Below are 25,693 nucleotides of genomic sequence, written 5' to 3' on the forward strand. Positions count from 1 at the left end.
AAGTAGATGTTTTTCTAGCTGTATTTGTTTGTGCATCATCTAGATGTATTCATAAAATTAGCTCAGGTCCTCTCCAGTCTGTTCAAAGAGGTGTTCTTGGAATTGCAGAAATTACAGTACTAATGTGACAAAATTTTTGGGTTTGGGTAACTAAAGAAAGTTGAATGTCCTTTGTCCAGGCCTTTGCAAATTGAAGATTGTGTTTGTGTGTCTACGTCTTTGTTCATTGTTAATGTCTAACTTATGAAAGCATTTATTGTATAAAGATTGCAGATCTTCAGCTCATGTTTTGGAGACCGTATCTGGTGGGGACAGGCAGAAGATGCTGTCCTTCAGTTGCTTGCTTTTGTTTTTTCAGTTTTGGATTATGATGTATTAGCAGTGTATGTCGTGGGTTGTTCAGCAATTCTGTTGTGGTTGAGTTTGCTTGTCACAACTCTTCTGGACCCCAGTCCTCACTAGAGAACACTGCAATAATTCAGTGTAATCCATCATCCTTTGTGCTTTAGTAATACACTGTGCAGAAGGATGCGTGTGGGGGAGCTTGTAGATTTCTAACTAGGTAGAAGGTAAAGTAGAGGCTCCTTGGATCAGTTCCTCTTGCCACTGGAAGCCCTCATGCAAACGTGGCTTTAATTGTAATTGGAAATCAGATGGGTAATCTGTGACTATCTGTGACTGTAACAAAAATGTGCAATCTGAGGAAAAACATTGCTGACTTTGGAGAGTCTAAAGACTGGAAAAATAGGGGTGCTTGAAGCAAGCAGCATGTCTAGTTAGTATGAAGGAAAGCTCATACAGAATGTGCCTATTTAATAATTTGCTCAAACCAGCCCTAAAAATTGAATGACAAGTTGTGTGTGCATGGTCTTTCAGATACACGTTGAAAAACCTGTTTTCTTACCAAATGATGAGGTTGTGAGTAGTGGAGTGTCTGTGCTGTAACTTGTGCTTTTATGTTTTCCCCCCTCCAGAATCGGGCATCAGCATAGAGCAGTGTGAGCACGTGGTGTCCGAGCTCCAGGAGAGCATGCGCAGAGCCCTTCACCTTTACCGCAGGGTGAGTGACCTCACACACGGGCTCTGGTACTGTAGCTGGGCTTTGCAGCCCACAGACATCTTACCCAGAATGTGAGTGCTTGCTGCCTCAAGGTGCTCTCTTGACTGTGTGTTCAGTGACACAAGCTGCCTGGCTGTCCACTTGACTGCACCTTCAACTTGAACCAGAGATGCAGGAGCTCCTGCTTTCCAGCTCTTGGATTTTCCAATGGCTTGCTATGGTACTTTGAGCAAATCAATTAAGCTCTCGGTCTGTTTAGCCTATCTGTAAACTGAAGATAACAGTATGCTCTTTTTCAAAGGGGTATTAGGGAATTAATTAATGATTATACAGTGTTCCAGGGATATGAAATATTATAGGAGTTTTGAGTTTTATTATCCCTATCTGTCCTTTGTCTTTGAATCCTGGGAAAAGGCTGAGCAAAAGTGGGAATCCAGCTGTGAGAAGAACATGCAGCTGTTCGCCTGTTACTCTCACAGAGACCAGCTCAGACCAGAAGCTACATGCATAGCAATATAACAGCCCTTTGTTTCTTTGCTTAGCACTGCTCTGTCAAGTCTCCTGCAATGAGTGTGAGACTTTGATGGTGAGCACTTGCATTAGCTCTCTGACCTTGCTCTATTCCTGGGACCGGCTGCATTTGGCAAACAGGAAGGACAGGAGACTGTGGCCCTGTGCTAGCAGCTGGGAAACACAGTACCTCCTTAAGCCCACTATAAGGGGAACACTACTCAAAAATGTGCTTCCCATCTCTGTCCTGTTGGAGTAATGCCTCTGGATTTTGCGCAGCTGGGGAGTATTGGATGCATGTCCTGCTATGTATCTAAGTGGGCACTCTCACATGTTGAAGAAAAGTAGACTTGGTCTGCAAATTTTTATGTCTTCACTTCCCTAAAGGGCTAAGATTGCTTACTTGATGCTCTACCTAAATCCCAATGCATTCTTTTTTTTTCCCCTCCTCTTTGTTTTCAGGTATTAAATGATACGGAATCTTCTACTGACAAAGATAAAATAGCAGGCCTCCTGACAGAAACATTCTCCTCAATGAAGAAAGAATTGGACTCTCTGAAGGATGCAGAAGAGCTTCCGAAAGATAAGGAGGCACTGGTGAAGCCACAAGATAAGACTAGCCCACTGAATGAGGGATGTGGTGCCAATCTACCGAGTCCCAAGAGTCTGGGAGATGAGCAGACACTCGCTTTGTTGGAACAGTACTCCGAGCTATTGCTGCAAGCTGTGGAACGACGCATGGACAAAAAACTCTAAGAGGGGTGGCTTTCAGGTGTTTGTGAATACACAGAAATAATTGCAAGAGGAGGACCACAGAGAGAGCTTCAGACCAATGCTACCATCAGCTGGTCTAGGGCTGGTGGAGATTCCTTTATAAATTGATTTCCTCAGGCTCCAACAACTGACTTGTTCCAATTCTTAGCAATGTGCTGGCCACAGTTTTAATATTTGTTTCCTAATGGTCTTCAACTTCCTGTCTCTAAACAAAGTCTTGAAAGTGGAGTTTGGAGAAATTGGCTTGAAATTTCTTCATAGCCAGGAGGTCAGGATGTTTGACACCTAAAAATACAAAGAAAATCCAGTTTATACAAGAAATTCTGAACTGCTGACTAAAAGCAAAGGAGTCCATGTGAAAGCCAATCCCTTCCTCTCCAAGACTTCATGAGAATCAAGAATCAGACTTTTAATGGGTTTATTTATTAATTTATTTCTCTTGACTGTTGCTCTACGCCACGTTTGTGGCTGTTATCTTTGTTCTTTAAAAAAAACTGTCAATCCCTTTGCCATATCCCAGCGAGAAACAATCTCTGTATTATAAATCCCCAACAGGGAGACAGGCTGGAGTGTCTGTGCAATTAATGAACTGTTCTCTGCTTAGATCTTGTCTTGCTGTTCTTGCTTTTCCTGCCTTAGTTTTGTTCCCTGCAGTAATCCTGCTGTTGTTATGACAACCCTGTCTGCTTTCCTATTGTGTCAAGACAGTCCCCACACTGTTTTATCTGCATTCACCTCCAGGGAAAGGCTCTGTATCCCTTGGGCCATGCTTTGGAGATTGCTTTATGAATTCATTAGTGGTATTTTTAACCTGGAATTTGAATACTTCAGACCGGGTTTTCTGCAGACATTTTAAAAATTTGATTTAGATACAATACAAAAGTTTGTTTCAGCCACCTTTCATGATTAGGAATTGGATATTGACTTTGATGTTGTTATGATTTATTTGTGGAGAAGTGACAGGGAAAAGCTGGTTGCCATCTCTTACAGTGTAACTCTGGATTTGAGAGATCTTCAGTGCCATGGCTCATCTGTGTCATTTGTTCATTTCACTGTGGTAGGAAGATGTTTTCTCCTTGCCTTTTTTTGAAAACCGAATATTTGCATCCCAAGAAAGCTGGGATTCTCTTACCTTTTGTAATGCTATTTGAAATCCCCTCAGAAAATTATTTCCTAAGAACTTCAAATGAATATTTTGGGGTGTGATTACCACAATTTCCCCTGCCTCTGGCCTCTTTGCTTTTAATGAATTTCTAGTCTGAGGAATAGAATCTTCTCTTCTTGCGTTTGTATGTGCAATATTCTTCTTGCCCTGTGGAGCTTCTCTAAAACCCATGCTAACTTGTGTCTGTTGTGGCTTAAGATTGTCCAGTGATATTTTTTAGGTCAATGATATAAGCTAAGAAGAAAAATTTTAAACCAATGAAATTCTTCAGCACCTTCCCCCTTACTCCCACTCCTTTCAACAATAGGGGCAAGTACACAAAGTATTTATTTCTGCCATCTCCAGTCTGTCTTGCATTTATTTTGAGGCAGAGCAGTGTAATCCCAGTTCATAAAACTAATGCACACAACAAGATTTTGGCGGGAGATTACTAACATCTGTGGAAGTCAGTCAGAGGCAGCCAGACTGCATCACTTGGTTACAGAGGTTACAGGATGGAAGCAGTTTTCTTTCATTTTACTGTCCTGGCTGCTGTCTCTCTGAAACCCTGTGACACTTGGAAATGTGGTCTGTTGACTTCTCTGTCTTTCTGTGACTGCAGATCTGCAGTGCAGCCTTTTTTCTGCTGGTTTGGCCAGACTGGCATAGGACAACCTGTTTTTCCTGAGTAACTCCAGGGCTGAATCATCTGCACTTCTGTCACTCCCCTAAGAGGTTTGCTGCCTGATCACTGCTGAGTGCTTCAGGACATGGCAGTAGGGTAACACTTTGAGAGCTTTCCAGCTGCTTCTGCCTGTAATTGAAATCTACCTAATCGTATTTCAGGTGTCCTTGCTAACTTTTTCTTCCATGGGCTTGTTCTGAAACTTTAAAGGGGTTATTTTCTAGTCTTGTCTCTGCACTGTATTGTGCTGAATCAGCTGGTGTGCTCAGTCCCATGGGCAGCTTGTCTTGCACAGACAGGTTTTGCAAAGGAAGGCAAGTTGGAAACCAGAGAGGAAATTTCTGGCAGTTTCTCTGAGTGAAAAGGTGAGCTGGAGATTCTGCAAGTGGAATGTGTGATAAGTCACGCTGGGTCTGTGATGAGAGTTGGTGTGGGTCAAGCTTGCTTCAGAGGTGACCGGTTCCTCCACTTTCAGACTGTGAACATATGTCCTAGTACACAGGAAATTTCTTGTTCTACTGGGGCCACAAGACACTCAGGAAAAATAGCAGTTCCTTGAACCCAGGTATATTTTGGTACTGTGATAATGGTTTGAGGGTCCTTTATATTACTTCCTTGTGCAATTTTATACCATTTTATTATTTAAACATTGAGATAGTGACAAAAAGGTCAGAGATGATACAGAAGAGCCGGTGATGAGAATGAAATTACCATGAAGGTAAAGGGCAACAACCAGCAAAGCTGGCATAGAGGTATGAAACAAAGCTCCTTGGAAATAAGTTGTGTGAGGCAGATCTGATTTTTAAGCTGATCAGAGTGGTTTTGTTTCTTGGAATGGATTTTACTTGGGGTCATGGCTCTATACAGGAAACCAGAGGTAAAATCTGATCAGAATGATGGTGAGAAAAGTGCTGGGCAAGTAGATCAGTTGGAGAATGGTTGTGTAGTTAGTTTAAAATAAATTTAGAATAGTATATGTAGGAGACTCAGGAAAACAGAGTAGAAGTAGAGATGGTCTTGGTCTGAAGAACACCTTTTGGCCAATACCTGTGAATGATAAAATACCAAAAGGATTTGGGAAAGTAGATATAGGACTTGGAGATGGTGATCTGTAATTGAAGGATGAATTGGAAGGAGTTTGTTTTTAAATATGTTCTATTGAGCCTCTTGCTTCTTCTCATGCTGCTCTCTAAGCAACTATTCTTTTTCTTAAGTGGCAAAGTCATGAGCTGCTTGTTCAAGGCTTTGATGTTTTGAATTGATTAGAAGCCCAGTAAAGGAAACACTGGTACCCGAGTTTGTTGCTGAGAGAGGTGAGGAGATAGTGTTGCTCTTTATAATTTAAGACTGATCCAACTAATTCTTCCCTCCTAACTTCCTATTGCTGGCAGTAGGAAATATTACTAAAACCTCTAGTTTACAGAACAAAAAGAGCATAAATGCATTGCATTTGCACCTTGTGAACGTGTTTCACTGCAGGCTGTCCATTGGGCCAGGCAGAGAAATAATGAACGGTAACTGCCTGGGAAGTGAAGAGGCTTGTCAGAGGAGGTAATAAATTTGAGTCTGTCCTATGGTTTGTGATCCCTCTAACTGGTTTGTGTGGGTGTTAGCATAGGCACCTGCACAGCAAGATACCTATATTAAGATATTTGTTTAACATAAAGCCTGAAAAAATAATTCGGACCTACCTATCCTCTTTATATATATTTTCCTCCCTTCGACCCAACATTCCTGGTCAAAACGAGAAGTTTTAGGTTTCTTTTCCATCTTGCAAATCGTACTGCTTTGCCTGCGGAACCGCTCAGTTTGTTTAAGGGCTCCCTTGAACAGGGACAGTAGGAAGGGCTGCAACCTGAAAGGGCAGCAAAGTGTTGTGTTTCCTGCTGCAGACAGGTAACACCTTCCTCCTCTCCATCCCTCAGCAGCACCCAGGAGCTGTGTGTATGGGAGTCCACCTTTCTTCCACCTCCTCTCTCAGGTTGTCCTCTCCTTTCCATGCAACCTCCCAGGTGATGACTGGGGCATAGCCTTACAGCAGCCCCCTCCCCAGACTCCCCGTTTTTCAAACTTCATCAGGACTCAGAGGAATTGGGACGTTTCTTTCTGGGAGTAGAAACATACCAACTTAATTTTTTTAAAAGAACGGATATGTATATAATTATATATAAGAAAAAAAAATGAAATGCAGGTATTTAAACACCCTTGGTAAATTCATGCATGTATACAGTGTCTTCCCCCCAGCCCGTTGGATGTGTAGCATCCAGGACACTAAATGACAAAAACCTCATTGAAATGATAGACAGGTCTTCTAGCAGTCCCCCGAGAGAGCAGGTGGTTCCTTCTCTGGTAGGTCCGGCGTGTCCCATGTTTCAGATGGCGCGTGTGAATGACACGGGGCGGCTGGGGCTGTGTTCGTGTCACTCGGGGGACACGCGCGGGGCGGCCGCTTTCGGAACAAGCCATGTCCGCCCCGCGCTCCGGGCAGGCGCCTCCTCACCCGTTCCCCCCTTTCCTGCACTGCCCTTTTCCTTCACTCCTTTCAAACACAAACAAAAACCCCCCTTCCTGCTTTATTTATAAATGCGTGTTTTTATACTTTTGGCTTTAGGTAAAGTAAAATAATACATTGTCCTTTTTTTAATTATTATTTGGGAAAAGAATTTAAAATTCCGTTTGTTGGGTTTTGTGGGGTTTTTCTTTTTTTTTCTTTTTTTTTCTTTTTTTTTTGTTGTTGTTGTTTTGTTGGTTTTTCTGGGTGGTTTTTTGTTGTTTTTTTTTGTTGGTTTTTTTTTTTTCTGTTTTTGTTTGTTTTGTTTGTTTTTTTTTTTTTGCACTGTGAGGCTCTCCCGCGAGCTGTTTTTAACTCTCTATTCATTTGTACTTCGTGTCTTAAACTGTTTCAATAAAAACGTGACCATTTGTTACCGAGCTGCGCCACTCGCTGGGGAACTGCGCCCGCGGTTCGTTTTCCGGGGGAAGGGGTGGGCGGGAATAGGGGCGGGAAGGCGGGAAGGGGGCGGGAATAGGGGCGGGAAGGGGGCGGGAAGGCGGGAAGGGGGCGGGAGCGGGCGGGGCCGCCCGCTGCGGGGCCGGGCCGTGCATGGCGGAGGGCGCGGCGCTGCGGGCCGTGAGGGGCTGCCTGGCCGCCTTCCCGCGGGAGGCCCGCGGTGAGCGCCGGAGCGCGGAGCGGGGCGGGGGAGGCCGCGGTGACCCCGCCCGGGGCGGACGGTAGTGCTGGGCCGGTCCCGCCGCCGCCCCGGAGCCCGGTGCTGCCGCCTCGGTGAGCGGCGGCGGCGTGGGGCGATCGGCGGCACTCGCTGTGCTGCCGGCACGATGGTTCCGAGGTCAAGGTGAAGCAGAAAGCCCGCCGCAAAAAGAAAGCGAAAATTGAGAAAACGAAACCGTCCTTTAATGGTTGTTTCTCTGGGTGTAAAGTAGCAAAACAAAGCACTATTCCAGCTTCCAAAAAATCAGCCTGTGGTATCGCCTCTGGATGGGAGGTGCACTTCCTGTTATCCTCAGGCGCTGGCCTGAGGTTTGTTTCCCTCTGGCTCTGAAACCCCGCTAACACTCTCTGGGTTTTAACAGAGGGATTCTGGATCCGTGGAGGGAACTGCTTGGGTCAGCGTGGTGAGGCGCATGAAGCCTGTGTGCTGGCAGGGGTGCTTCTCCCGGGACGCTGAGTAACACTTTGTTATTTGCCTGGACAGAGCTGGGCTGGCCGGAGTCCATACCCTATCTTGATAGGCCTCCGTCCCCGCTGGAGTTTTATCGAGAGTGGGTGAGTCCGAATAAACCCTGTATAATCCGCAACGCCATCAGCCACTGGCCGGCCCTGGAGAAATGGACCTCAGCGTACCTCAGGTATGAGCGAGCTGTGGAGCAGGACTGGCGTTCAACAGGTGACCTCACTAAAAAACCCTTGGTTAATTTCTGCTGTTGTTTGTCAGATTAGCTCAGATTCCTTCCGGTTCTTTGTGAAGGTGTTCAGTCTTCCCAAGGTCAGGTGTAACTGTCTTCCTTGCACACATACTGCCCTACCAGTTCTGATGCAGCCAGGAGGGCGGGTGTTTTGGCTGTGTGCAGCCAATAGACTCAGGCTATTGACACCCACCCATCTGGAGTGGGGCTGTAATGCTGTAAGAATGAACTGACTTGTTTGTGACTGAGCGCACCTTCTTTTCTTCAAAAAACTAAATGATGAGCGTTTTAACTATGACTGGATTTTTTAAAAGTCCTTCTTTAGGAGAGGATTTATGGTTAGACCTAAAATCTGTGGGTCAGATCTAATTCTGTGGGGTTAAAAGCTAAATATCATTTGGAACTAAGAACTGTTAGCCTCATGGGGTGTATATCTATCAGTGTCTGTCCACCCCTTCTCCCTGCTCAGTTGCTTTTGAACACGTGAACCCTTGGATTTGGCTGAGTTGAATGGCCACAATTATATCAAGCTCTGCCATGACTGGTGTAAAGAAGGGGCCGAAGAGGACCCTCTGTCTGCACAGAGGAAAAGGAAAGCTCCTTTGTGAACTGTCTTTTTAGAAGAGAATTCAGAGAGGAAAAATAAACTAGAGTTACCTTGACTGCAGTGAGGAATTGGAACAGAATGCCAAAATCCTTACCAGACAGCAGAAAACCTAATCTAGAGACACCCATCCATGGAAAGACGGGCATCTTATTTTTGCTGCCCTTGAAACGTGTTTTTAAAATAACCAGTATGTAATACATGAGCTAATTTCAGGCCTGGATATAAACCTTTGATTTGTTTTGCAGAGAGGTGGTAGGTCCCAAGGTGGTGAGTGTGGCAGTGACACCAAATGGTTATGCAGATGCAGTGTTTCAGGACCGTTTTGTCATGCCAGAGGAGCACAAAATGCCTTTCAAGGACTTTTTGGACATTGTGGAGAAGAAAGTGACCTCTCCCAACGTATTCTATGTGCAGAAGCAGTGTTCAAACCTCACTGAAGAGTTCCCTGAACTTGTCTGTGATGTGCAGCCTGACATACCATGGATGAGTGAGGCACTGGGTAAACCGTCCATTTCTCATGTATTCAGTAAATACTTTGCATGGAGCTTTAAAACAATCACGCTAGGTACTACATGGGGAATGCTTGTTCTCTTTCTGAATGCCACAGCTCAGTTTGGTTTCATCCTCTTAGAATGCAGAAGCGGTAAAATAGAGTAATACAAGTTTTGGGGTTGGGTTACTCTGAAATCAGTATCTCTGTTATGTATTGGGACCTCACAACTGAAAAATTGTTGTGTAACACTTATTTACATAGAGTGACTTTTCTTTGACCTAGAGTCATGTTTTGGCTCAGTGTTTGCAGTGTAGAAGAAGGTTGCTGTTGTTCACAGTGTGCTATTTGCAATGAAATCTGTCATAGTTATGAAGGAAGTTATAGAACAGAATTTGGCAGAAAATTATTTGAAATGTTTTTAAAAATGACATTTTTTTGTTGTTGTCATCGTATTTCATACAGGGAAGAAGCCTGATGCTGTGAATTTCTGGCTTGGGGAGTCAGCTGCTGTGACATCTTGTACGTATCCTATGGCACTTCTGGTGATTTCAGCACAAGTTTAAGCTGGCTTGTTTTGAGTTAGTGGCTCAGGAGAATGGTGTGGTTTTTCTGACAGGGCATTTCTATTTTAACATGCTTTTTTTGCCTTCTTTGTTCTGCCCTTCTGCAGCCTCCTGCTGCTGTGTCTCTGGGTACATTGACCTGGCATTGTGTTGGGCAAGGCACTGACAATTTGCTTCATTGAATGTATTTGCTACAGCATGATATTGTGACTTTCCCAGCGGTGACAAGAGGAAGAAGCAGTCTGATAATAATAGGGAAAGATCATACTTTCAGTTTACTGTAGTTTCTGCTGCAGAGAAGGAAATAGCTATGATTTTCTGTCTTTCTTCACATTTCTCTCTTTTTCTCAATCCTAGTACATAAAGATCATTATGAGAACTTGTACTGTGTGGTGTCTGGAGAGAAATATTTTCTACTGCATCCGCCAAGTGACCGTCCCTTCATCCCATACGGTACATGACTTTGCCATGCAATGTGTCTGAAGTCTGGAAGGACAGACTAAAACACTGAAAGATGTGAAAAAAAGGAAGCAGTGGAAACATTTTGATGTTTATGCAATGTTACGCTTTCCAGTGTGAACAGAAATTTCTTCTATATCATGCTGCAGGTAGTTTGTAATACAAATGTTACTCTGAGGCCAGGTTTTCCAGTCCAGTAAAGTAATGGGCTCACTGAGTCACATCTTGAGTCTTGTATCCAGTTCTGGGCCACTCAATTCGGGTAGGACATTCAGATGCTGAGGCGAGTCTAGAGAAGGATATTAAAGCTGGTGAAGGTTCCAGAATGTAATTCCTGTGAGGAGGAGCAGCTGAGAGAGCTGGGGTTGTTTAAGCTGGAGAAAAAGAGACTCGGGGTAAGCTTACCACTCTCTGGAACTCCCTGAAAGGAGGTTGTACCCAGGTGGGATCAGGCTCTTTTCCCAGGCAACCAGTGATGGAAGGAGAGGTAATGGTGTCAAGTTGTACCCAGGGGACGTTTAGATTGGACATTGGGAGGAATTTCCTCACATCTAGGGTGATTAGATATTGAAATGGACTGCCCAGGGGTGTGATGGAGGCATGTGCCTGGAGGTGATTAAGAAAAGACTGGATGTGGCACTTAGTGCCATGGTTTAGTTGACAAGGTGGTGTTCAGTCAATGCTTGCACTTGATGATCTCAGGTGATCTCAGCTCTCATCTCTTGATGTCTTTTCCAGCCTAATTGATTCTGTGATACTCATGGCAGTCTCTTCAGCTTTAGAATATTAAATTATTTAAGTATTTTGTTAGTGTTGTAGCAAGTCATCTTTGATGTTTTACAGGTTTGGATTCTGCCTGCTTTTCTCTAAGAAGAAAAAGCCAGGAAGCTAAAAAATTAGTTGTGTTTTAATGGAATATTCAAGCTACTCACTGAACCTCTGAGGTTCAGAAAACTGAGAAATTAAGAAAGATTCTTGTGGCAGCAGTGCTTCACACTGCCTATTTTCTGTTTCTTTATGTTGCTTTCCTATGTGCACAGCAGTAGCTTTTGTTGCACTGCCGTCTAGAAGATGGACAGCTTAACTTTGTCTCATAAAACTTAATTTTCCCATTTCTTGACTTTCAAACCATCAGATTAAGTGAATGCAGAGTGCTCCATGACACAAATATAGTTTGCTAGACATGTGCTGCTACAGTATTTTGTTTATACTGTTCTTATTTTACTCACAATCTTGAAGTCATAGAATCACAGAATAGTTTGGGTTGGAAGGGACCTTGAAGATCATTGAGTCAGTGCCCCTGCTGTTCAGTAGACCGAATTACTCAAAGCTCCATCCAGCCTGACCTTGAACACTTCCAAGGACAAGGCATCCGCAACTTCTCTGGGCAATCTGTTCCAGTGCCTCATGACACTTTTTGTTAAAAAATTCTTCCTTACATATAATCTAAATCTACCCTGTCTCAGTTTGATACCATTAACCCTTGTCCTGGCCTTGGTAAAAAGTCCTTCTCTGTCTTTCTTATAAGCCCCTTTTAGGTACTGGAAGGCCACAGTGAGGTTTCCCCAGCATCCTCTCTTCTCCAGGCTGAACAACCCCATCTCCTCAACATTTTTTGGACTGGTGGTGTTGTATGTATGTGAATGTATGACATATATGCATATATGTGTTACAGGAGTCCTAGTATGTAAAACAAATTACTGTTAAAGCACAGAATACAGATAATGCTTATATTTCATAGTGTGTAGTAAAAAGAAGATTCCATCTTTTAAGCATTAGGTTTATTAATGGAGAGAAACTCTCTCCAGGCAGGGCTTAGAAAACCACATGTGCTGAAGCAATGAAAGAAAAGCAACCAGCAGTATCTGAAGCAGTTGATGAGCCGTGCCAATTAAAACTAGAAGTGAAAGGCTGGCCACAAGCCATGAATAACTCTTGTGAGTGCTTCTTTGGTAGACTGACCTAAGACGAAGCACCCAGCTATAGAATGATGCATAAGTCAGGGGTGCATTAATGCCTTCTGAAAAGGAAAAAAGACACTTTCTCAAACAAAATAGGACTGGGAATACAAATGGGCTTGAAGGAGAATAATTTTAATTCAGAGTGACTAAAAAAGTATATTAAGAAACTGGATAAAATTTGAAATGGAAAAAGGGAAGGGTAATGAATACAGTAAGTTGAAAATGGTTTTGTCTTAATTTTTCTTGGTGAAAGTGTGACATGTGCTGCCATCAAGTTCTCTGAATTGTGTAATTTAATTCTTTCTCTGGTTCAGAGCTCTATCAGCCAGCAACCTACCATGTATCAGAAGATGGTTCATTTGAAATTGTGGATGAGAAGACTGCAGAGAAGGTAAGAAGTTTATAAAGAATGTGGTTAATGTGGTAGGGAGAGCTTGGTGCATTGCTGAGCCCTCAGACTAAGCATATTGATCAATATTTAGAAATCCTTCATTACTGGAAAGCGAATGCCCAGATATTTCACTTGTATTTTACTATTCACAAAGGATACCCAGCTTCCAGAAAAATCTTTTTATTGCACACCTGAAACCATTAGTATCACAAAGTGTTGCTTTGCACCAGACTTGAATAGATCCACTAAGGAGCTTTGGAATGCATCAGCAATAAAGGAATTGATTTCATTATGCCTGAAATAGACCCCTCTACACTACTTGCTTTTGGCCCTCTACTCAGGTCCACAGTAGTACCACCCTGTGCAATAAAACATACCTATCTAAATGAATAAGTTCTGTTTTCTTAGTAGTAGCAAATATTTATTTGATTAAAATGTTTAGATCTAGAGGCTCTAAAGATCTCAGTAGAATCTTAATCCCTTGCCTTTTGCCTCTGCAAAGTGTGAGTAATGTTACAACAGAACTTGAACTGGAGCTTGTTCTCTGTTTCCAGAGTGGTGCTCATGGAATCTCATCCCTGTAATACAGCAAGGTTGGAATGCTGAAGTTTATAATTCTGTAAGGCAGAGAAAGAATTAATGCAGGCAAGAGAGACTTCCCAGCAGGGAGGGGTGCTTTAGCTGCTGGGAGTAAAAATTACATCGAGAGCTAAAGAAGAAAAAATCAATTTCTAAAAAGAGTGGTGCAGATATAGTATTTAAGTACTGAATGTAGGAGGAAGAAGCAACTTAAGGGACTGGAGGTGTCTTGAAAATATGCTAAGAGACTGCAATTTCATGGATGACATTTATTGCCTTTTCGCTAATTAGAAATGCATCACCAAAGGAGGCACGTCTTTGCATCCTTGACCTATTCCCAGTTGAATGTGGAAAGCTGTGTAGCTGTACATGTTTTGCTAGACAAAGTACATGTTTTGTAACCTAGTGAGTTTGATTATCAGTTGTTTTTCTGGAAGCTTGCTGGTTTTTTTTTCCAGGGTCAGTACCACATACACACTCTTTTGCCTTTAGGTGCCCTGGATCCCTCTGGACCCCTTGAACCCAAATCTAGAACTGTATCCAGAGTATGCTCAGGCAAAACCTTTGCAGTGTACAGTGAAAGCTGGTGAGATGTTATATCTGCCTTCTCTCTGGTTCCATCATGTTCAGCAATCCCATGGCTGTATTGCAGGTACAATAGACAGTATTTCCAGATACATTTTTGAACTGTGATGGGTGTGCAGGTAGATATCCCACAGCAAAGCATCAGTGGGAACAAAGTTCCTTTAAGGTTATCTGCCTCTCTGCAGGAGGGAATAACAATCTTGACAGATCCCATGGGGCTGCCTCCTTGCAGCCTGTTTTGCTTACAATTCATAGCATTGTTGACACAACATGGAAGATGCTCTCTTTTCATAGGGACTGAAATCTGCTCTGACCCAGTCTCTTGCCTTGCTAATAAGGTTGTGTTTGTGTTACTGTTTCCCTGCACTTAACAAAAGTCTTGTCATCGCTTTCTCTGTAAGATTTACCATCATCTTTCTATCTCTTCTTTTTCTTTTCTCCCCAAGTGAATTCCAGAATGTCTAGCTTTGCTCTTTTGGTACATGTGGAGGGGTGGGGATGGTGCAAAATATTATTGTTACATTGTGCAAGTTTTGCAAGGTTTGAGGAAGAGATTTTTGCCGGAAATTTTTGCTTGCCCTTTGTTTGGAATAATCCTGATAACAGTGTAACATTAGTATTTATATAACACTGCAAATATTGCAAGCCCTTTTTTCAGTTCTTGTGATTCTGTGATAAAATGACAATCCAGCAGTAAAGCAGTAATTCTGGTTCATTTTTCCCAGTGCTGTTGCATCAGTCCTTAAAGATTTTTTTGAAGAAGTAGAGTCGTTTCCAGCTGCAAGCCCCTGGCCACTTTTTTTTTCTCTGTTTAGCCGAAATAGCAGAGAGATTGAGTTTGTTTGTCCTTTAGTCTGTTAACTGCAATACAGTCTGTATACACTTGAAAAATCAATATTCTCTGGGTCTGGTCCACTGAATATCTAAAGCTACAGCATATCCTCCTCCAAGATGCATTAGTACAATATTACAGGGTATGGCTTCATTTTCCTAGGAGACATACCCCAAAATTAGCAAGAGAAGCAGAATTAAAGCACTAATTGATGGCCACTGGGAAGTAGTGGTGAATTTGCCATCCTTTACACAGGAAGAGAGGTTCCTATCCAGATGTTAGACTTTGCAGTTTGGTATTTTTTGTCTAAATAGAAGCATACATTTTCTCTTCCTAAGCATTTTGCCATCTTCTGCTCCAATGAGTCTCCAGCATAGATTCTGAAGTTGGTTTGGGTTAAGATAGAGTTGCATCGGCAGCACTGTTGAAGAACTCCATTGTTTGCTTATGTTACTTTTAGCTGTAGTCAGAGATTTGCTCATTTCAAAGTTCAGTCAGTCATAAGGAAAAGCCTGTACTAACTGAACTGTGTAAAACAGTCTATCAACACATTTGTAAATCATTACAGCCTAGCTTTAAAATGTTTTCCCTTTTTTTGTCTCCTCAGTGAATTATTGGTATGACATGGAATATGACATTAAGTACAGCTATTATCAACTTCTAGATTGTCTCATAAAAACTGTGAAGATGCTATAGCAGAGGTGGGTGATCTCTGTGATCTCTGTTTCTGATGTGATTCAATCATCAGCATCTGTGACTGGAATACAAACATGATTCCCCCAGAAAGAACTGAAGATTAAATTATGGTCAACAACGCCTGCTGAAAACATCATGGCTATTTTTCTTGATTTCAGAGTCCAGACCAACCAGGCAGATTTTTTGGCTCATAAGTAGAACTTTGATAATAGGATTTTTAGGCCTTTACATGTTGCCTTGGTAGTGGTGAGCAAAATAAAATGTGAAGGGAGACAATCCAGGTTTTGAAAATCCCAAACCGGAAGCCCTGACTGTTTGTTCAGACCTACAGATTGTTTTCATAACAACCCGGGTGGACAAGGAAGGATCTGCTCTGTGCATCAGGCTGCACCAGTCCAATGTATGCATTCTGCTTAAGGCAAAAGTCTGTCCTGTTGTAATTCTCTAAGTTCAGTGGCTGTGGTGTTTTGATGGTGAGAAACTACAACTTCTGCAATAAATAGGTCAGTTTAAAGCTTATTTCTGTACTAATAATTTTTTTCCCAAGTAAACAATGGCTGAAGGACATCTAGGAGAACATGCAGAAGTCAATGTTGGCTATTTTCCAATAAAAAGCTACACGTTTTTATTGCTGTTTTTTATTTCTTTTCACTGTGGTATTTAAACACAGCTGCATTCTCTTGCATCCTGAGGGATGGTTTTAGAGTTGCTTTGCTAGATCTGCAATCAGTCTGCATATTTGTGGTCTCATGGCATGAGGTGTGATTTTCCAGCTTGTAAGCTCATTGATTGTTTCATTCCTTTGCCATTAATTGCTGCTTAGTGCATGGTCAGGCAAGTTGGTTGAACCAGGAGTGTGGTTCAAACAGCCATAATTCCCATTTGTATTTCCACAGAATTGGATGAGACTACTCACATGTCTGACACCACCAGGGTAGGACTACAAGGCTGTCAAATTCACAAACGTTGCAAAAATAGTATCGTTGCTTATGAAAACTAAAAGCTGGTGTTTATTGGCAAATGTTCCTTAGAAACATATTCAACGTGGGGGAAATTAATTACTGGGAAGAAAACAGAGTAATTGTTAGACTTCGTCTGTTTCTTCTGCCTTTTTAAAGAAACATAGCATAAAGTTTCATTTTAAATTGTGGTGCTTACCTAAAAATTGCAGAAAGCTTGAGAGGGATCACGAGCAGGCTTTGTTTCGTGGCTAGATTAAGATGTCATGCTACTTAGGCTTTCCGGATTTTTTGTGTTTTTTGTGCCCTGGCAAAGGCTCCCAACCCAGTTCTGCCGTCAAATCTGGAATTTCCTGCAGCTGGGGGTCGCGGCAATTTGGATATCTCTTTTTTGCTGCTTTAGGGGTTTAAATTTAGTCTCTCTCCGTAATCAAAAGTAAAAGCACTCGCCAAGAACTAGTGACAGCCTGTGCCCGTGCAAGTGGTCGGTGCCGCCCGAGCCGGAGAGTCTGGGGAGGGGCGTGCTCTGAACTACGTCTCCCAGCAGCCCGTGCCGGCCGACTGAAGGAAGTGGTCATGATGACTCCTCCTGGACTTTGAGCCGGGATTTTAGTCCCGAGGAGTGACAGGTTGCTGAGGCTCGTGTCTCGCCCCAGAGAAGGGCCGCAGCTCTCCGTCCAGCCGAGGTGGGATGGCGGCGCGGGTGTCCGTCCTGCCTTCCTGCAGGTGCCTGTTCGATGAGCCTGTGCAGATCCGTGTGGCCGGGCTGCAGCCGCAGCAGGCGGTCACCCTCCGAGCCAGCCTGGTGGACGAGAGCGGGGAGCTTTTCCAAGCCCACGCTCTCTACAGAGCTGGGAGCAGCGGGGAGCTGGACCTCAGCCGCTCCCCAGCGCTGGGGGGCAGCTATTTGGGCGTGGAGCCCATGGGGCTGCTCTGGGCTCTGCAGTCCAAAACGCCCTATAAGCGGCTGGCAAAGAGGAACGTCCTGACTCCTTTCTGTGTGGACTTGGAAGTGTATGAAGGCCATGGTGACATGAGCTGCTTGCTGGGAAAATGCACCAATGAACGATGGTTTTTAGGAGAGGGGGTGAAGAGGATTTCGGTCAGAGAAGGTCGTCTCAGGGCAACCCTCTTCCTCCCTCCTGGTGAGTTTGAATTCCATTCTGGCTTTCCAGGTGTGACTGACGCCACATATTATGCCCCGTGGTCCCTAAATGCACTCAGCAACCCAGCGCAAAGCCTCAGCTAACACTTCCCTCAGCCTGTGCCTGGTCCAGGTACCTGGGTCATCACAGCAGAGCAAAGAGGGGGAGGTGTTGCCCAGGTGGGGCAAGGGCCAAGGCAAGGATATGGTGGTGCAGGGAGGACAGCAGTGGTAACGCAGGGTGTCTCCTGGTTGTTCTAGTTGAGTGTCTTGACCTCTCCTGCAGTGAGAGCTTCGTCAAAAAGTGTGTTTATTTCTTAGCCTTTCTGTTTAGCTGGCAGGACAAAGAGGCCCCTGCTCCTTGGCAGAGCTGTGATGCGTGACAGTTCTGGCCGTGGAGTGAAGAGTGACAAAGCATGGTGGGAGCACTGGCCTCGGGCTGCAGCCAGCCTAGGCTGAAGAACCATGCCCTCAGCAGCTGCTACAGATTTTGCGGCAGGTTCTGGACCTGTCTCTCTGTGTCTCTCTTTAGCTAAGGAAAAACCAAAGAAAGAAGTCTCCTCCTGACTGAGCAGCTGGACTGCATGGGATGCTTAGAGAGACGGGAGACAAATGGCAAAATCAAGATATTTAATTAAACAGGTGCCATATTTTACAACTCTGTACACAGACAGTGCTGAGAATGGATCCTGTGCAAAGCTGCTTTAAGCCTGAAGTGTTTCTGTTCCTTGAACGGCACTTAAACATGACTATCTTGCTCTGTAATTAACAAACAGTCCCTTGCAGCTGCAGCAATGCCACATCTTGTAAGGGAAATCTGGCTATGAGAATGGGCAGACCAGCATCAGGAAAGGAAGGTCCTATTGCTGCGGGAGAGCTGAGGAGCTCAGGGGCAGTTACTCAGATCTTACTGAAGCCTGAATTGGCACAGGTCTGTTCTGGCGTTTGTGAGTATCTTTCACAACCTGAGTACCCCACCCCCCATGGCATGCCTGCTAGCATAGTTCCTAAGGAAGAGCCACTCCTGCAATAACACTGTTTCTTCATTTATCCTCAACGGCCTGAGGACTTGTAGGCCAATGCCAGCTGAAATTCAGAATGAGAGAGGGATGTCCAACATGTGAACTTCCTATAATGAGTTCCTAAGAGAGAAAAGAAATGTGCAAATTCATGTCCTTACAGTCATTTTGTGTGTTTCTGAGAATGATACCCACCATGGAAAGCTTCAGAGGATTATTTTCTTCTGATATCTACTGTCCTGTGCTGAGGGGGCACCACAAAAGGACACCCCTAGGAACTTTTCTTTTGGTTATGTGTACACTCTCCTTTCATTGCAGGACCTGGCCCATTCCCTGGACTTATTGATTTGTATGGCTCTGGAGGAGGTCTTATTGAATACAGAGCAAGTCTTCTGGCTAGCAGAGGCTTTGTGACTCTGGCTCTTGCTTACATGTCCTTTGAAGATATCCCTGCTATACCAGAGATTCTTGAACTGAGCTATTTTGAGGAGGCTGTGAACTTTTTGCGGAAGCAGCAGCAGGTAAGAGACAAATTATGGTGCTCTTCCTGAAACTATTTTCCAGTTTGCTAACTGGTTCCTAGATTAGAAGTACAAAATTGCTTAAGCAGGAAATAGTAATTTTTACTAGTTTTGCATCTTTTAAGATTATAGAAGGGAAAAAAAATCCATTGGCCTTTTTACTGTTTCTGAGATATTACAGGCTTTTGATTCTGAGTAAGTTTTGCAGGACAATAACAAAACACTCTAACAGCAGAATCCTTTACAGTTGTAGCCCTGGAGGTGTGACATTTCTTAAGAAACTGAGGCTGTATTTGAACAAGTGTGTGGGGCAAGAAAGACACTTTATGGCAATGTATCATCATACTTAATCCAAAAGTGACCAAGGGAAATCAAGTAGCATTTAAAATCTTGATGCAATGCTACTTAATGTGTATTTGTTTTGCAAAGTTATTTGCTTTCTGTCACATGGACACCAGAATTGTAGGCAGTGTGAGAGCAGAATTCAGCCTTGCTTGTTTGTCTTGTTCCTCAGAGAGCTCTGAAACATCTAGAAATTAATATGAAGGGTCTTCCCTAGAAACAAGTTGATTTAAACAGCTTTAGCTGTTTAAATCACTTAGCCTCAGGTGTAATGAACATTATGTCTTCCGAGACAAAACAGAAAATAACAGGTCAGCTGTAGGAGAGTATGGAAGAAACTGCAATGAAGAAATTCAGTGCAAATAAACCCAAGAAAAAGTGGCCTGGAGAGAGGAGCAGTAAAAGACCCCGTACTGAGGGCAGGCTGAGTTGGGATGTGGAGGGAGCAAGGACGCTTTGTCTATACAGGTCACCAGGAGGCAAATGTGTTACAGGAGGAGAAATGTTGAGAAGCTGTAGAATTCATAGTCACTCTTTTGGAGGCTCGACAGAGGGATAGATGAGGGAGTAATATAACCTGAACAGAGATAGGGAAGGGTCAGAATATGAGTAGTCATAGCTGGATGAGTGAGAAAGCAGAATGGAAAGGTTATTTCAGCTCAGGAAATAAACAATAGTTAATATTGTTTTCATAATTCTGTTTCAGGTGAAAGATACCGGGATTGGTGTTTTGGGCTTGTCTAAAGGAGCTGAGCTAGCCGTTTCCATGGCCACATTTCTACCTGGCATCAAGGCAGCTGTCAGCATATCTGGAAGTAGTTTTAATTCCTTTGTTCCCCTCAAGGGGGATGGCTTCACTATTCCTGTCCACCCATATGACTTGGAGAGGATGAAGATCACTGATGAGTCTGGACTAGTAGATTTTTCAGATGTCTTACACGATCACACGGACCCAGCCACTTGGGGTTGTCGCATTCCTGTGGAGAGGTCCTTAGCCAAGTTCCTCTTCCTGTGTGGACTGGATGACATGAACTGGAAAAGTGACCTCTATTGCCGGGATGCTGTTGAGCGCCTTCGGCAGCATGGCCGGGAAGCGGAGTTTTACTCCTATTCTGGAGCAGGGCACCTCTTGGAACCACCATACTTACCTCTGTGTAAAGTTTCAATCCACAGGGTGCTTAGGATGTTGGTGCATTGGGGAGGGCAGTGGAGAGAGCATGCTAAAGCCCAGGAAGATGCATGGCACAGGATACAGACCTTTTTCTGGCAACATTTGATGGACTCAGACATTCCTAAGAGCAAGCTGTAGTGGAAGCTGTCATAGATGCTGGCCAGGGATGGTATTTCAACTCTCACTGGATCTTGGAAACTCACCAGAAGTTTCCTGGACTGCCTTCCTCTAAACCCCACTCTTGCATAGTTGTTTTCATTCCTCAAATATTTCCCATTTTTTAGTTGAATTTCAGTTGACTTCTGGCCCCAGCTTCCCAGTAGATTGGCACCATCTGCTCTGTCTATGTGCTGTAGTCTAAAAACAACCCAGCATCCCATCATCTAAATTGCATTTGTCCTGAGCTGTCTTTGCCCTCAATCTGCAACCATCTCCTTTCATAAGAGGAAATACTCTTACAGGAGGAGTTTTCCACTGAATGGTTTCATCTTGCACCTTTAACTAGCCTAGATATAAACAGCATTTTTGTTGGACAGCACATTAGTACACTCATCTTTCCTCCTGGTATATTGTTTTCTCCCATTTCGTAGTAACAAGGTTGCAGTAGTTCTGATTTTAGCTCAGGGAAGAGGCACTTACTCTGGCTTAATCTGAAGTGCAGTGATAACATTCTTTTTTTCTGGTACCTCAAAATCCAGCAGTGAATCTTACCCAGGTTACCCTGGTTGTATCTCTTGCTGACTCCGTATAAGTTCCATATTAGGGTAAAGTTTTCACTGCAGTACTCAGTGAGTGCAATGTGCAGTATATCTGTGTGTGCACACTTTGCTTGAGATTATCTGAATGAAGTTTTCAACCATCTTTGTACCTGTCAATACATTAAGAAACAATTCTGGTGTAGGCACAAGCTGTTACTTCACCTGATTGTAGAGGTCATGAGCAGAAGTCCTCACCTCCTGTTGGGAAGAGAAGTGATGGAGTCTGCAGTTTTGCACAGTGTTCAAGATGGGGGTGATACAGACGTGCCAAGTACTTGCTCTCATATGGTGAAAGTTAGTTTGTCTCCATTTTGGGGGGACACAGTAAAGCCACTGCTGCTGAGTTACCAGAAGCCCAGTGAGGTGGGCTGCCTCAGTGGTCCTGCCACTCCAGCAGACAGCTCTGGGCTCAGTGACAGCTAAGAAATGCTGCTCTTCAAGAGGGGACTGACCTCACCTTCTGGGAAAAATGTGCATTTTCTTACCCTTTACCAGTGTCCAAACCTCCCAAAGGGGGCTGTAATCCACCTTGTGCTTTTGTGGAGTAGTTGCAAGCAGCAGCTACATATCCAATGGTATCAGTGGAGCAAATTCTCCCTCCTGGAGAAGTCAAGCAGTCAAGACTCACACCCTGACCACAGAAGCAAGCAGGAACTGGGAGTCTCTGCATTGCATTGAGATAGAAAAATCTTTCCTTTGACAGTGTAGTCCCTGGTTTCCAGTTCCTGCTGAGACAAAAGTCCTCTAGGAGCCTGGATCTTACTGAGGGAGGGACCATGCCCTTACTTTCTTGCTTCAGGAAGCAATGGTTACTCAAAATGAGCACATTGGGCCTCAGAGGGCTGGGGGCTCTCTCATACAATATATTCAACACAGTCTGTCCCTTCAGGTACCTCTGGTTTTCCTGAACCCCCTATTCCTCAGACTGGTAGATTGGTACCACATAGCTGAAGGTGTGAGCAGTTAGAGTGGGGACATCTCTCTCCTGCTTACCCATACTCATCATCCATCAAGCTTTGTGCTGTTGCCTCTCACTTGATTTCCCTTTGTCCCTTGTGTGCCTGTGTCCTGCGTGGACTGTGGTTGTTCCAGATATTTATCAGGTGGGTAGGACCTGGCAGCAGAATAGCATATTACAAGGAAAGTCAAACACATTTAAGCAGTTCCATCTGAGTAAGGGACCTTTTCTCTCATTTTTCTGTTTTATTGAAGCAGTCAAAAAACCCTGGGCTCCTGATCCACATTTTCCTCAGATTCTGGGCCTTAGGCTGCGAGTTTCTCTATAGTATGAGTAATTCTGTTTTTTATTTTTACTGAACACAGTGAAGTTTGTACAAAACAGTGTGCTGTTTTCCAGCCTGTGGGATAACTCACATCTATTTTCATCCCTTCTGAGGGGAAAATGGGCTTTCCCAGCCTTCAATGGGCAGTTTACAGATCTATACTTTGAATTACAAAATTGTGACCTTCTGAGAAAATACATTGTCTATAGGAAACTACCATTACAAATAAAAGTACTTTCCATCAGTAAATCAACAATGTGGTCAGGGATGCTTTAATCCAGTTGTTATGTTGTCGCATTTGGCAGTCAGGTTCACAGAAAACAGTGTTGCAAATAGAGGATGAGGGGAGCTGAGTGGTGACTCCATTGACCACAGCAGCACACAGGACCTCTTTCTTTTGTTGCTCTGGAATGAAAGCTTTGCTACCCACTTAAAAGCCCTTTATTTATCACTTGGATGGCATCTGACAAGAAAGACTGAAAAAGCTGATTTTAGCTGAGCAGGTCTGTGCCACATACAGGAAAATATTAAAGGCAACTCAGTTTCACTGGGAAGAGTTTTAAAATTAAACTCAAATTTGAAACTTATCTTCAGGAAATAGAAGCTGGAAACTGGTGTCAGACTAATATAAAATTGCTGGAAATGGCTTAATTTCAGTAAAACACTTCTGCCTGTTCTTAAGCATATTCTTCAGCATTTTGCTGAAGACTGACTGTTTAATGTTTCTTCTGCTGAAGAGATGATTTAGACCAGCAGGGCTAAGATCATGGGGTTTTTTTCTAGACAATATTCTACTAATTGCAGGCTGTTGAGTCAGAGTGCTTTATATAGTCTCTCCAGGCCTGCTGAATACAGACATCATTATTCAAGAACAATGTGAAAGTTATTATTTAATTAAAGATAATAGACCTTTAGCTGCAAGAGATCCTCTGCCAAGCACCACTGATAAATCTAATAGAAAGTGGATGGGAAAATCTGTTCTTGTAATCTGCTTTTAATTGCAAATTGCTTCAGATAAAATAGAGTATCAAAGGACTAGCTTGAACTGAAAGATCTCGTCTTGATTCTTAGTCACCCACTGTTTAACATTCTGCACTGCATTTCTATTTTGAGAACAAGAAAAGCTTGTGACAAGCCTCTTAAGAACTGAGAACCTCCCCACACATAAGCTGCTATGAACAAGTTTACTATACAGCAACAGGATGTCTTGCAATGCTTTTTTTAGGGCAGGATGATTTCCCTACCTACAATGAAATCAGGCAACAATGGAGAGTGCTGATTTGCCCATGCATTCTTAAAATTTTCTGTCTTTGCATTGAAAACTGACCCTGAAGCATTTCGATACACATACGTATAACTTGGAGGAAACTGTAGAATTAAAGTGGTCAAAATGCCTTTATTAGCAAAAAGTCAACCACAGGTGCAGAAGAGGTGAAACAGCTTTGATAAAGTGGCTGTCTCTGCAGAGGTAGTGGGTATTTGAGGCTTCAGTGGAATTTTAATAAGGACTATGCTGAGCAAGGAGATTTCAATGCGAATGTGCTTCTCTAAGCCTAGGAGCTTCTTCAGGTGAAGCAGTGTCTCTGGGTGGCTTCTGCCAGCAAGGTTGTTTCATGGCCACAGAAGAGAAGGAATGAAGTGAAAGATGAGAATATGTGGTGTGTGGTGTAATTTATAAGTCACTTTTCTTCCTTTCTGGTTTCTGTTCCCTGTGTGTGTTTGAAAGCCCAAAGATTTTTTTTTAAATTCAAAACATAGTCAGTTCTTTAATACATGACCAGATCATTTGTTATCAAGCTGTGGGAGAAGACCAGTGATTAATGACAAAATACAAATAGTAAAAAAAAATTTCTATTGTAGTATTTTGCTAAAAAAATTATAATTCTACCATTTCAGGGAAAAAATCACTATTCTGCACTTTTTAGTACATGTTATTCAGAAATGGAATCTGAGCCAAATGTAGAATTAAGCATAGGCGAAGCGATGCTTTAAGTTTGGGGAGAAGAAAGATTAGTATTTTCAATGAACTAGTGCTCCTTACAGCATTTACTGCAAAATATCCCTGCTATTTTTCTGTTGACAAAAATTAGAAATGCTGAGTCTTAAAAAATTGTTTGTGCAAAATTTGCGTTAAACCTAAAAGTGTCTGTACCCTGACTCTGGATAGCACTTAGAGAAAAATAATTAAATTCATTACATTCTGTTTATTTAGGATTGTATCTTTTCAATTACTTCAGCTGCTGAACTTTTAACGTTTTGCATGTGGACTGGGAATTTATGTTTACATTAAAATCACTTCAGTTAAAGGTGTGGTTTTATTTTTTAAAAAAAGCTTAAAAGAGTCCCTTGCTGCACAGAGGGAGAGTCATGCCTTTTTTCTGGTTAGTGCTCTAACTAAGAGGTAATCCTGTAGAAAGCAAAACAGAACAAAAAGAAGATTAAAATGTTCTGCTGGATGAAAGAAGGTAACAGCAGGAACATGCATGGGGTTATCAGAAGCAGGGGTGAGTGATACTGTGCCAAGATAAATAAGAATCTAGCACAGATTTTAGTTATATTTGTAATAACTAGTCCAGCTGATTCTAAATCATGAATCCAGTTCTGTGTCCAGTGAAGTGAGTGCTTGGTGGCTCATTGTGTGCTGCCCCTTTTTACAGCGGATCTGGTCCTGAAGGAGTGACGTATTCGACCGTGGAGACAAAATTGTGAAATATGGATGTCAGGAGATGAGCTGGAGAGATGGTTCAAAGGACATGTCCTGGGTAGGAACAGAGCATGTGCATATCTCTGCTTTTATCTAGAAGAGGAAGTTCAAATGCACTGCTCTCATTTTAATATGCGATGAATTCAGCAAGGTAGTTTTGAATGAATAATCCTGTGCCATCTACAGAAGTCTGTCCCTGGACAGTGTTACCCTGACGTTCTCAAACATCCAGCAGTAACTCAAAATGGATTATTTTTGGCTGCTCAGTGCTTTGACTCCAGCCATTCTCCCATCTCTGGGTTATTTCAGATCAGAGATATGTCATATTGACGCAGGAAAACCACTTTGATACCTAACAATATCACTACTGTTTTAGTGGAAGAAAAGGAGGTCAGTGGTCTGTATTTTTTGGTGGAAATACCACACTGAATCACTAAGCTCTGCACTTACTGCTTCCATGGCAGTCTGTATACCACTCCCTGTAAAGCTGAGACCTCCTAGGCTCCATATAGATAAGCAATGTGCAGGG

General features: G+C 43.1%; 3 protein-coding genes across 7 annotated transcripts in view; all 3 read left to right on the top strand.

Annotated features, from left to right (window-relative positions):
- MAPKBP1 (mitogen-activated protein kinase binding protein 1) overlaps positions 1-7,104 on the top strand; it is a 102,241-nt gene extending 95,137 nt beyond the window's left edge. For all 5 annotated transcript variants that reach the window (XM_066188085.1, XM_066188084.1, XM_066188087.1 and 2 more), the window contains 2 exons: positions 975-1,060; positions 2,033-7,104. In XM_066188085.1, coding sequence (XP_066044182.1) covers positions 975-1,060; positions 2,033-2,326 — 380 coding nt within the window. In that variant the 3' untranslated portion in view covers positions 2,327-7,104. The remainder of the gene's footprint in view (positions 1-974; positions 1,061-2,032) is intronic.
- A 165-nt stretch (positions 7,105-7,269) lies between these two features.
- The window catches only part of LOC136291884 (cytosolic phospholipase A2 beta-like), a 68,559-nt gene continuing 50,135 nt past the window's right edge, over positions 7,270-25,693 (top strand). Inside the window, exons 1-8 of the mRNA XM_066186976.1 lie at positions 7,270-7,343; positions 7,887-8,040; positions 8,950-9,203; positions 9,660-9,716; positions 10,118-10,213; positions 12,495-12,571; positions 13,643-13,802; positions 15,175-15,262. Coding sequence (XP_066043073.1) covers positions 7,277-7,343; positions 7,887-8,040; positions 8,950-9,203; positions 9,660-9,716; positions 10,118-10,213; positions 12,495-12,571; positions 13,643-13,802; positions 15,175-15,262 — 953 coding nt within the window. The 5' untranslated portion in view covers positions 7,270-7,276. The remainder of the gene's footprint in view (positions 7,344-7,886; positions 8,041-8,949; positions 9,204-9,659; positions 9,717-10,117; positions 10,214-12,494; positions 12,572-13,642; positions 13,803-15,174; positions 15,263-25,693) is intronic.
- On the top strand, positions 16,852-24,727 carry LOC136292411 (acyl-coenzyme A thioesterase 1-like). Its single transcript, XM_066188090.1, has 3 exons — positions 16,852-17,367; positions 18,704-18,906; positions 19,955-24,727. The coding sequence occupies exons 1-3, from the start codon at positions 16,914-16,916 to the stop codon at positions 20,555-20,557; spliced, it is 1,260 nt and encodes a 419-aa protein (XP_066044187.1). The 5' UTR covers positions 16,852-16,913; the 3' UTR covers positions 20,558-24,727.

Source organism: Chamaea fasciata, unplaced genomic scaffold (assembly GCF_029207755.1).
Source record: "Chamaea fasciata isolate MVZ Bird 193981 ecotype frontalis unplaced genomic scaffold, bChaFas1.0.hap1 SCAF_7, whole genome shotgun sequence".
NCBI lineage: Eukaryota > Metazoa > Chordata > Aves > Passeriformes > Sylviidae > Chamaea > Chamaea fasciata.

Excerpts from the sequence above, each read along its gene's own strand:
- LOC136292411 (XM_066188090.1), top strand. The coding sequence starts at position 16,914 with ATGGCGGCGCGGGTGTCCGTCCTGCCTTCCTGCAGGTGCCTGTTCGAT. Across the intron at positions 17,368-18,703 it reads AACCCTCTTCCTCCCTCCTG|GACCTGGCCCATTCCCTGGA; the intron begins GTGAGTTTGAAT and ends CTTTCATTGCAG. Across the intron at positions 18,907-19,954 it reads TTTTGCGGAAGCAGCAGCAG|GTGAAAGATACCGGGATTGG; the intron begins GTAAGAGACAAA and ends ATTCTGTTTCAG.